The sequence below is a fragment of the Ictidomys tridecemlineatus genome, chromosome 6 (genome assembly GCF_052094955.1).
Source record: "Ictidomys tridecemlineatus isolate mIctTri1 chromosome 6, mIctTri1.hap1, whole genome shotgun sequence".
Taxonomy (NCBI): Eukaryota; Metazoa; Chordata; class Mammalia; order Rodentia; family Sciuridae; genus Ictidomys; species Ictidomys tridecemlineatus.
The window spans coordinates 157,947,517-157,959,883 of record NC_135482.1 but is presented as its reverse complement, the minus strand read 5'-3'; the positions used below and the strand labels follow the sequence as shown (position 1 = coordinate 157,959,883).

The 12,367-nt window shown below is 36.2% G+C and overlaps 1 protein-coding gene and 1 pseudogene across 5 annotated transcripts in view; one reads left to right on the top strand and one right to left on the bottom strand.

The window, feature by feature from the left end:
- LOC101974158 (coiled-coil domain-containing protein 122) overlaps nucleotides 1-12,367 on the top strand; it is a 35,392-nt gene that overhangs the window by 13,856 nt on the left and 9,169 nt on the right. For 3 of the 5 annotated variants that reach the window (XM_078015954.1, XM_078015953.1, XM_040281486.2), the window contains 2 exons: nucleotides 8,623-9,021; nucleotides 9,763-9,879. In XM_078015954.1, coding sequence (XP_077872080.1) covers nucleotides 8,623-9,021; nucleotides 9,763-9,879 — 516 coding nt within the window. Of the gene's footprint in view, nucleotides 1-1,575; nucleotides 1,694-8,622; nucleotides 9,022-9,762; nucleotides 9,880-12,367 lie in introns of all 5 variants that reach the window. The other 2 variants (XM_078015956.1, XM_078015955.1) reach the window with 1 other exon arrangement.
- On the bottom strand, nucleotides 32-1,502 carry LOC144365141 (phosphatidylinositol-3-phosphatase SAC1 pseudogene; annotated as a pseudogene).

The window sequence follows — 12,367 nt, the reverse complement described above, 5'->3', positions numbered from 1 at the left end:
CCAAGCCAAGCCACTTTCCACAAACACAGATTCAGTCTATCTTTTCTTTCTGGACCAATCTAGGAGTATCAACAAAATCTTTGCCATTGTAAAAAATAATAAAAAATGTTCCAATGCTTGCAGCTCCCCAGAAAAGTACATAAGCCAGTGTTTCTGTCCAAGTGTCACCAGCCATAAGCAAACAGATAATGCACATTGAAAAGACAACAACCATAATAATAGGCAAAGCCTGGAATTTCCAGTCCCTTGGAACACTTAAAGGACTATGAGATTCTAATTCATCCACTAAATAGTTCCCAAGAAATAAGTCTATGGAATCCTGTCTAAGTCCATCAGAAAAGTTGATCTTGTAATATCATTTGAGTGAGTTCCAACCATTCCTTATGAGAACTAACTGAGTTCTCTTCTCAGTTCTGGTAAAGCCAGTCTTCAAGGTACTGGTTCCAGCATATTGTTTGGCACAAGCATTTGCTTTGTCAGCCCAGACATTTTTATAGATCTTCTGAAATTCCTCTTGTTCTTCAAGCTTTTGTCCCACATACAAAGCACCTGGTCTCTGAAGCTGGGCCTGAAGAGACCGATGAGCTAACAAACTCAGGATCACATTGGTTCTATCCTAGACAATCCATACAATTGCTGGGGAACACACCTTCCTGGTTTGTCACCACTTTGCCGGCAGAGTCTACTAGAAAATAACTTAATTCATCTTGAATTTCTGATACCTGATCCAATAAAATACTTAGTTGATCCCATCTCATATTTTTACATACCTTATGGAAGTCAAAGGCAATGTATCTGATCATTCCACTTCCCAAGGAAGACACCATTCTTGCATATGTTTGTTCAAGTGGTTTCTCTGAGCCCTTCTGGTTTACCAGATTGATTATGACTTGTTTTCCATAAATAATTACTTGTGAATCAAAATGCTTTGGAAACCATCCATATAATTTGCTTCTTTGTTGATCTGGGGTCATGGATTATACTTGAGGTTTGGTCTTTGGGACCGGAAGACAGGGATTGATCCTCGAGTCTGTACAAATGAAGCCTTGCACCCATTATAGTGCACAATTTGTTCTGTTTCTACAAAGTTAGCTGCATGGCCTTCAGAATCAATTCCTCTTACATAATAATCCACGCCAGCTCTGAAACAACTCCTCCTGGAAATGAGAATCCAATTGAAGTATTTTCCATTGATAGAACATGAGTGTATAGTAATAAAAACCATGTGACACTGGAAGAGCAAAACGATGAACCTCAGGCTAAGCAGACAGTTCTCTTAGAAGATGACCATTCCATACAAATCGCTGATCTGCCCGTTCCAAGAGACTCATTTCTTGCAATTCTGTACTAGTGTTGGACAACTGCTGCAAAGTATGGGTCAAATCATATGTTGTTGATAAGTAAAACCCATCCACACTCAAGACATGGTTTAGCATCAAAACGAAAGTTTTATTATTTTGTAACTAAATATCAGTTAAGTGCAACATTATCTTCTTATAAGAAAGGATATCATGCTTTCCAGATTACATGATTAAAAAATTCACCTATTTTTGTATTTTGGGTAATGATGATAAGATAATTACCTGCCACCAGATGGATTGTGCCCAGTATACGAAATATTGGTCTTATGACAGCTGAAGGAGAAACATCTTTCTTGGCTATAAGGGTGACCTCTGTGGACACATGGTCAATGGTAAGTATGTCATCTGCTTCATCATCACAAGCTTCCACATAAAATTTTTCAGGTATAATATGCAGCTTCAGCGCTCATAAGTCATCGCCACCATCCTACACCACCACTTCTTCTTCTCTGCCTCGCTGGCCTGCCCTGAGCCTCACCACCACCTCTGCTAATGCCTACCTGTCACCCTGGTACCCCAGCCACCGCGCCCGCCTCACCCCATCCCTTTGCCACCCCACAGAAAGAACCAAATATTTTTTTCTTCACATGAGTAGGAATGCAAGGATATCTGCCTTTTTTTCTATTCAGGAAGTTACTGGGAGTTGGAGCCAGTACAAACATGTAAGAAAAAGAAACAAAAGGTATCCAGATGAAAAAGGAAGAATGAAACTTTCTATTCACAGATAGCATGATTATTTTTAGAAAATCCCAAATAATCTACAAGAAAGCTCTTAGTACTAAAAATTAAGTTGTAGGATAAAAGATTGATATACAAAAATGAACATTGATATACAAAACAAACCACTGTATTTCTATATATTGGCAGAAATATATAGAATTCTGTAATTTTCAGAAATTAAAAATTTTGAAGCAATTCCACTTACAATAGTACCAAAACTATGCGATACTTAGGGATCATTTTGACATAAGGTTTATCAAATCTCTCTCTATATTTTTTTAAAGAGAGAGAGAGAGAGAGAATTTTAATATTTATTTTTTTAGTTTTCGACAGACACAACATCTTTGTTTGTATGTGGTGCTGAGGATCGAACCCGGGCCGCACGCATGCCAGGCGAGCGCGCTACCGCTTGAGCCAAATCCCCAGCCCTCAAATCTATATGTTGAAAATGCAAAATGATGAGAAAAATTAAACAACAATAAATTGAGACAGTATGTTGAAAATCAGAAACCACTGTGTTATGATGTCAGTTCTCCCAGGTTTACTTATAGATTAAAAGTAGTACTAGTAAAAATCCCAGAAGGTTTTGTTGTTGTTGTTGTTTGCTTCCTTTTTGCCGCAGTCTGGCTGGGCACAATTCACAAGCCACTTATCAAGCAGAAATGAACTTTATTTTTAGAACACACAGGCTGCACCACATGAGCTCTTCAGGAATTCCCTCAGAGCCCAACTGCCACCACTGGCTTCCCACAAGCCTCTCAACCCCCTGCTCTTGAGGCCGATTGGGTGGAGCCAAAAGAGTCCCCCAATGAGCAGCTATGTGGTCTGAAAGGGCGGGGAAACAGCCCAATGAGCATCACTGCAGAGGAGCCAATCAGCTGGCAGCTGGAAGTTTGCCAGGGCTGCTGTGAGCCAATCATCAGCTGGCAGCTGGAAGTTTGCTGGAGCCCCTTTTCCTGTGGCTCTCAACACTTTTTGAGTAATTGACAGACTGATTTCTACAAGTTGTATGGAAATACAAAAGAGGACCTAGAACAGCTAAAATAATTTTGAAGAACAATGTTGGAAGTCTTATACTACTTTGGATATTTTCCAACGCCAACAAACAATTTTCTGATTCTCGCAATGCCAACTTCATATTGAATAGTTCAATTAAATTCTGATATTATTTGAGGTTAGCATCAGATCTCACAAGTTAAAGGAATCATCCCCACAAGGCTTCCCCATTTTCAATGTCAATGATAATTCCCAGACCACTCATACACTCATACTTCTGACCAACTGACTATAAATCAGGGGTATTTTAGTTCATTTTTTTATCACTATCATAAATACTTGAGAAAAATAACTTAGAATAGGAAAGCTTTGTTTTGGCTCATGGTTTTAGAGGGTTCAGCCCATGGTCAGCTGGTTCCAAGGCAGGAATGTCATGGAAGAAAGTGTGGCAGAGGAAAGGTACTTATCCCATGGCAGTCAGAAAGCACAGAGAAAAGTAGGCGCCTAGGACAGATAGTCCCCAGAGCATGCCCCAGTGATCTATATCCTTCCAAATGCCTTATTTTCCTTTAGTTCCTGCCACCTCCCAGTAGTCCATGAAGCTGTCTGTGGGTTGTTCCCCCGATGACATCAGAGCCCTTATGATCAATAATTTTCCAAAAAGCCACCTTTGAACCTTGCTGTACTGAGGACCAAGCCTTCAAGAAATGAGACATCAGGAAAAATATCAGATTCAGACCACAATGAGGGTTTCTCATGTCTACCCCCATCCATACTCAAGGCTTAATAATTTGCTAGAGTGAATCACAGAACTCAGGAAAGCACTTTACTTACTATTACTAGTTTATTATAAAAGATACAATTCAGGAAGAGCCAAACAGAGAAGATGCATAGGACAAGGTGCTGGGAAGGGACTTGCATAGAGCTGCCATATGGAGCACACCACCTTCCCAGAACCTGGATGTGTTCACCAACCTGGAAGGTCTCCAAAATTCATCATTAAAATTTTTTTATGGAGGTTGCATCATGTAAGTTGAGTAATTATTAGCTCAACTCCTAGCCTCTCCTCTCCCAAGAGGTGGGGGCAGTGTAGATAAGGACTTTAATCAAGTCTTGGCCTTTCTGATAGCCAGTCCCCATTCTGAAGCTCTCCAGAAGTCCATTGAGAGTTACCTCATTTCAAAACAAAACAAAAAACAAAAAACCCCAAGTTTTTAAAAAATTAGATAGTAGAAGAACACTTGAATATCTTCATGCCAGGAAAATTCCTTGGAAGGAAAATTCCTAGGAAGAAAGGAAGATAGGTAGGAAGGAAAAGGGGAGAAAATGTTTGGGGTAATGGATATGTTTATTATCTTAATTGTTGTGATGACTTTATGAACATAATAATATTAAAACTCATCACATTGCAGCTTCAGTATGTTTAGTTTCATTCTACTTTGCCTCATAAAGCTAGAGCAAAGGAGCATACAAGACTAAGAAAAGAGAGAAGAGAAAGATAAAAGAGGAGGAGGAGGAGGATGAAAAACAAGAGGCTGATTAAGAGGAAGAAGAAGAGGAAGGAGTAGTGGTAGTAATTTAAAGTTGGAAATGTATTGAAGGAAAAAGATATTAAAGCTAGTAATAAAATTTAACAGCCTGTTACATTCAATCAGAAAAGAGAGGAGATGATAACCAAAGTAGTGTTCATCTCCTCTCCCTGTATTAATAAATAGAGTTGATATCCTAATGTAACTGACAGAACACTTGTCTCTTTCCTGACCATGTGCATCACTCACTTAATAAACACTGAGTGCTTACTTTGTGCTAGGACCATGGTAAGCATTGGGAACATGGTGATAAGGACAGAAAAGATTCCTGCAGCCATAGAGTTACTTTACAGTTAGGGGAGGCAAAAATTAAAGAAGTTTTCTTTAAAAATAATAAAATAATGGATAATTTTAGACACTGATGGGTTCCAAAAAATATAAAGGAGGGCAATGTATAGAGAGTAAAGGAGGGGAAAGGGGGTTAAATTATATTTTGAATCTGAGAAGCCTATTTGGAGGAATAGTAATAAAGCTGAATTGTGACAAGACCCAGTAGTGTTAGAGAATTTTTTTTTTAATGTCATGATGGAGATTGAACCCAGGGTCTCATGATTGCCAGGCAAGTGCTCTACCACTGAGCTGTATTTCCAGCCCAGGGTTGAGAATATAAGGTAGACGAAAAAATAAACAATTACAAATGCTCCTGGGAAGGAATTAGGCCTATTTAATAAACAGAAAGGAGGCTAGAAGAAGGGAGAATTGTAGATGAGAAAGATAGCAAAGTCAATAGATACTAGAGCATATAAAGCCGTATAAGCCACTTTGGTGAGTTTGAATTTTATTATTAATGCAATGGGACACCACTGAAGAATCTTGAGCAGGGAAGTAGCATGACATGATAAATGTCTTTCAAAGATCCTTCTTCCTGATAAATGGAGCCTAAGAGAAGGACAAGAATGAAAATAGGAAGATGATTAGAAATTAGGCCACACCACAAAGATTGGTCAGAAGTAAATGTAGAGATTTATGTTAGAGAACCAATTCTCACATTTTGGTGGGAAGTAGGATGTGGGATAAGGGAAATGGAAAAATTAGGAATAACTTTATGGCTTTGGATTATCCAGGTGGAAAATGGTGTAGTTTGTTGGAATCAGAAGAAGTAAGGAGGAACATGTTTGGTGTGTGGTGTGGTTTGTACATAAGGTGTCCCCTAAAAGCTCCTGTGTTAGTGCAGGAATGTTCTGAGGTGCAATGATTGGATTGTGAGACCTTTAACCTTCTAATCGGTCCATCCTAGTGTGAATGGACTGGATGGTAACTGTAGGCAGCTGGGGTTTGGCTGAAGGAGGTAGGTCACTGGGGAAGTGCCTTGGAAGGGTTCATCTTCCCTGTGACTTCCTTCCTACTTTCCTCTGTCTACTTCCTTGCTTCCATGTCTTCCACCACTCCCTTCAACTATGTTGTGCTGCCTCAGTTGGGCCCAGAGGAATGGACTGGACCTCTGGAGACTATGAGCCAATATAAACTTTTCCTCCTCTTCATTGTTCCTGTTGGGTATTTTGGTCACAGCAATGAAAGGCAAACACAGTGTGCAACTTAAATATTTTCTGAATATATCTAACTGAGGTGTCTGTTAGACACCCAAACAGAAATGTCAAGTGGGCATTTGAAATATTAGCACTGAAGACAAAAATTGAGTTTCACTAGCATATTGTACTTTTCAATGTACTTATCTTTTTGGTCTCTGTCAGAAAAAGGATTGAAGGCCTTTGTCTTTTTAATACAATACCTTCCTCCAAACATTAAAACTTTATTTAAAGAGAATGACCATCTAGGTAGAAAAAAGGAATGGAGATAGCTAGCAATTATTTTGGTGGGAGGATTTATAGAATTTAATGTATAGTTTTTTTTTAAAGTCATACTGTTAAGTACTTTGGGGAATATAGAGTTATGTTAAGTTGCATTTTTGTTCCCAATTTTTCATCCCTTTCTATATTGACACCCTTTCCCATATCATTATAATGTTCTCACATCATGGGTAGATATACTTCCACTCCTTGACTCTTGAGTTTGATCATGTGACTGGCTGGGGCATTAGCAGATATGATTCCAGCAAAAGCTTTTTAAAAGCTCTTAAATAGTTGAGCTTTGGCTTTTCTGTATCTGCTATCATCTTGAGAAGGACATGCCTGGGCTGATCCACTGGAGGACAGGAGACACATAAATTAGAAGCAAGACACCCCTGCCAGCTCAGTTCAAAGCCAACCTAAATTGTCTTACAACCACCCAAACCACAGACATTTTTTTCTTTGGTAAATACATAAATACTTAAATTTCAGATGTATATGTATGTTTAAAAGACATAGTACATAGTATCTCTATAGTAATGTAGGAGAGAAACAAAAAAAATTACAGACTGCCTGACTAGAGTTCAAAATTCAAAACCAGTGTTTGACACTTACTGGTGAAATGATGAATTATCTTTGTTATTCAACATCTCAGAACCTCAGTTTCATTATCATACAAAGGGAATAACAATGGCAACTGATGAGGGCACTCACCCATACCATTCCTTCTCATTTCTTAGTTTTACTTGGGAAACTGGATACAAAACTCTGTGGTTAATTTCATATTTTCCTTTTTAAAAAATGCCAAGAGAAGAAACTAAATGAATATGTTTCCTGAGTAAGGGGACTTAAAATTTCTGCCTAAAAGCAATTTTGAAAATAAGCCACCCCAGGGCAGGGATGTGACTCCAGTGAGCACTTGCTTAGAATGCAAGGCCCTGGATTTGATCCTCAGGTACACACACACACACACACACACACACACACACACACACACAGGTGTTTGAGATGTGATTAGAAACACCTAGCCAAGCTAGCCAATCCCCACTTCTCCCAGTCATATGCATCACCTAGCCAAACCCTTCTTTTCCCAGTCATATCAGTAATGAACACGTATTTATTGTTGTGTCACTGAGGTTTTGTGGTTCTAGCAATAGTTAATTGATACAAGGGGAAATAGGCTAGGAAGGGAGGAAAAATTAGTCTTTTGGGGACATGAGTTTGCCATGGCCAAGGGCATCTGGCTATGGAATTAAAAAGTCACTTTTATTCTCCGTATCATCAGTAGATGCATAGCTGAAAATTATAAGTATGGGCAAGGTAACCCAAGGGTTATGTATGTAGAGAGGGAGAAGAAGGAATGATGAATTAACTGAACTCTGAGGAAGACCTGTGTTAGAAGAAATCACTGAGATTAAGAAGGAATGCTCAGAGATAGCTAAGGAGAATGAGGAAGAGTGGTGCTAGGAAAACTCCTTTTAAGGAGGCACCAGTTAGCCATGCCCAATGCCCTAGAGAGGTAAAGTAGATATTTTAGATATCTTAATACTCATTTTACAAATGAAGAAAGCGAGATGGGATGGGTAATTAAATTTGTTATGCATGATCACACAAAGTAGTGAACAGCAGTAAGGATTGCTGGAACCTAGGTCTAGGTCTTTTATTTATTTATTTATTTTTAGTGTTGATGGACCTTTATTTTATTCATTTATTTATATGCAGTGCTGAGAATTGAACCCAGTGCCTCCCACATGGAAGGCAAGTGCTCTACCACTGACCATGATCCCAGCAGGTCTTTTATTCTTGAGTCAGTGTTTTATTATTTTATTATATTGTCTTCCTTGATACCCATAAATATATTATTAAAATATATTATTAAATGGTTTTAATATTTTTATACATAAAATATTAAAACAAAATGATGAAATTTAACATTTAGAATTAGATGACCAATAAAAAGCAAGAAATATATAAGTCTGGGATCTTTCTGAGAAAGTAATTGTTACATTATTGCATATTTCCTTCTATTATGCATCAGTTCTTTACAGTATCTGATTAATATATATATTTATGTTAAGTGATTTTCCTATATGCATTATGGATCAAAACAATTTTCCTCTCATGCTGAGTACCATGAATTAATAATGATAATGTTGAAATATATTACAGAATGAACTTCATGAGCTTGAAAAGCAAATAGCAGCCATCTCTGCAGAAACTAAAGAAACAGAGAGGCAAATTTATCAGAAGGATGCTGCCATAGAGAATTCCAGACTTCAGTGTGGAAGCCTGGAATCTCAAATCAAGTCCTTATATACAGAGAATGTGAAGCTTAAGTTTGATATCGAAATGGCCCAAGAAGATTTTGAGGAACGCATGATAAAATATAAGACTTACTATGCAAAAATAAAAGCACATAAAGACAGTTTGGGGGAGATAGAAAGCCAATGGCCATTTATGATTGAACTCTGTGAAAAACGAGATCTAGTAAAAAAACTAAAGACAATGAAAGAGGAACTTATACAAGATCTCCAAAATCCAGGAGGGAACCAAATGACACAAGTACAGGTTTGAATTGTTACTTATCAAAACTTTTTCTTTCATTCTAGTATGTATTAAATAGTACATTCATCATTAAGTTAATAAAATGCTATTTTATTACATTCAGAAACTATTTTCACAATTTTTAAGAACTTGGATAAGCACATAAATTTAGATAACAACTACCTCAAATGTGCAAATGCATAAAGGAAGTATTTACAAATACATTGTGGATTTCTAAAAATATATAGTTAAACAAAATCACAGTGAACAATTAATCCATGTGTTGCAGAAAGTATAAATTCAGAGAAAGGTTGAGGCTCTAGCTTCTATGCCAATGCATCCAGACCAATTCCAACCAATTTAGTATGCTGTTATGGAAAGAGTCTGAATTAAGAATTGCACTTTAAACATCTTTGTATTTCTCTTACTATTCTTTGAAGTCAATAATAAGTACAAACTTAAAATACCATTGTTTTTGCTATTGAAATTAAGTATCCTTTGCATTGTTGTCAGGCAAATGCCACGATAAATATCACTTTCCTTTGTCTTAATTTGTTTTTACTTCTGAGTTTTCAAAGTAAGGTAGCTTTGTTTGAATAATAGTTATTTATCCAGTATACCTATAGAAGTCATAATCTAATCCTATGTATCAAAATTAAAATTTAATTTATCTACTTTTCTTAAAATATGGCCACACTGAGTGTTGCAGGTTTATATGAACCATGCCTTTCTGACTTGTATATTTTAAATTTAATAACTATACAGGAAGACATTTCAAAGCTAAAGAATGAAATTATAACTGTAAAAGAATCTATCATTGAAAAAACTTGTTTTCTTGAGGAAGAAAAAAGGAGACATGAAAAATTAACAAAAGAAATAGAGGTAAGTGTTAATTATTGAGATTTCAATGTTTTATAAGATCAGGTTTTAAGCATATGCTACATTCATGTTTCCATAGTTTACTCTCAATTATCAAAACAGCTAGAGAACAAAAAAATTTATAATTCAGTAAATAAATGCATATTATTAATAGATAGACTCCTCATTCAAAGATGTTCAAATATGTTCAAGCAAAGGAATTACTACTATTTAAATATGGCCTAGAATTCTTTCAGGTCTCATTGCACCCACAGCTTGATATCTGCTTAATGGCAAGACAGCAGAGGCTATAGTCATAGAAGATGACAATTCCTAGACACCAGATACTCCTCGAAATAAAGTGAAAGACAATGGGAATCGTCCTCATTCTAAATCTCTCTGATTACATATTTGTAATTCTCAAGAGTCAAGTTTTTTAAAAAGCAATATGTAAAACCAAAAATGAGACAAAATTCTCATCACCTGCAGACTTTTACAGTGAAATATTATTTACATGAATGGAAACAAATATTGTAAAGAACACACTTTTAATAGTAAAAATGCTTTCCACTATGACAGCATTAATATGAAAAAGAAGATGCCTATTTTCACTTGATTATGACTAATCTGACACAATATAAAAGCATCTGAAGTATTAAAGATAAAATCCTCACCTTTTCATGTTCTCTATAAAGAGATACCATGGAAGTACACCATAACAATAGAGAAGACAAGACTCAACTCTTAAATTTTTTTTGAAGCTGGTAAGGTGTAGAACACCTGAAGTTTTAAACACTATTTGTGTCTGTATACATTGTTAAAAGCACTTTGGAAAGGAATTTGAGATTATGTAGTACTTTTCTTATGCTGACATGTTTTATCAAGGCACAATTGTCATAAGTCCATATATTGTAAATGTTTGATTTTTTATTTTTATGTGTTCTTTTTAGTTACACACGACAGTAGAATCCACTTTGATATATTTAGACAAGCATGGAATATATTTTATTCTAATTAGGATCCCGGTCTTGTGCATGTATAGGAAGATGAGATTCACTATGGTATGTCCATATATGTAAATAGGAAAGTTGCATCAGATTCATTCCAGTGTCTTTCCTATTCCCATATCTTTCTCCCTTCACTTCATTCCCCTTTGTCTAATGCAATGAACTTCTTTCTTCCCCATCCTACTATTGTGGGTTAGCATCCACATATCAGAGAGAACATTCAACCTTAGGTTTTTTGGGATTGGCTTATTTCATTTAGCATGATAGTCTCCAGATCCATTAATTTACTGGCAAATGTCATAAAGTAATTCTTCTTTATGGCTGATTAACATTCCATTGTGTATATATACCACAATTTCTTTATCTATTCATATTCTAATGGGCATCGAGGTTGTTTCCATAGCTTAAATATAGTGAAATGTGCTGCTATAAACATTGATGTAACTTAGTCACTTTAGTAGGCCAATTTTAACACCTTTGGTTAAAAATTGAATAGTGAACTAACTAGATCAAATAGTGGTTTCATTCCTAGTTTTTTTGAGGACTCTTGGTACATAATTATCATTCTGGTTGGAGTGATGTGAAATCTCAGTGTAGTATTTGCTTGTTTGTTTGTTTTTTTAATTTCAAAGTGTATTTTGACATTTATTTTCTATTTGATTTACAGACATTGAACATTTTTCATATATTTTTTAAGTATTCATATTTCTTCTTTTAAGAAGTGTCTTTTTAGTTCCTTTGCCCACTTACTGATTGTGTTATTTGGATGTTTTTGGTTTTGGTTTTGGTGTTAAGATTTTTTAGTTCTTTGTAGATCCTTATGTGAGGTGCGGGTGGCAAAGATTTTTCTCCCATTCTGTAGGCTCTCTCTTCACACTCTTGGTTGTTTCTTTTGCTGTAAAGAAAACTTTTTTGTTAGTGTTCTTTAATTTTCATTATTTAGATCTTTCACCTCTTTCATTAAGTTGATTCCCACGTTTTTTTCTTTGTTTGTTTGTTTGAGGCTATTGAGAATGGGGTAGTTTTCCTCACTTCCCTTTCTGAGGATTTGTCACTGATATACAGAAATGCCTTTGATATATTAGTGTTGATTTTATATTCTGCTATTTTGCTGAATTCATTTACTAGTTCTAAAAGTTTTCTGGTGGAACTTTTAGGGTGTTCCAGATATAGAATCATATCATCAGCAAATAGTACCAATTTGAGTTCTTCTTTTCCTGTATGTATCACTTTAATTTCTTTCATCTGTCTAATGGCTCTGGCCAGTATTTAAAGAACTATGTTAATTAGAAGTGGTGAAGGAGGACATCCCTGTCTTATTCCAGGCATTTGAAGGTAAATAGATGGAGTTACAGAAGATAATGCTAAGTGAAGTTAGCCAATCCCCAAATGTTGAATGTTTTCTTTGATATAAGGAAGCTGATTCATAGTGGGATAAGGAGAGGGAGCATGGGAAGAATATAAGAACTCTAGATTGGGCAGAGGGTTAGGAAGGGAAGGGAAGG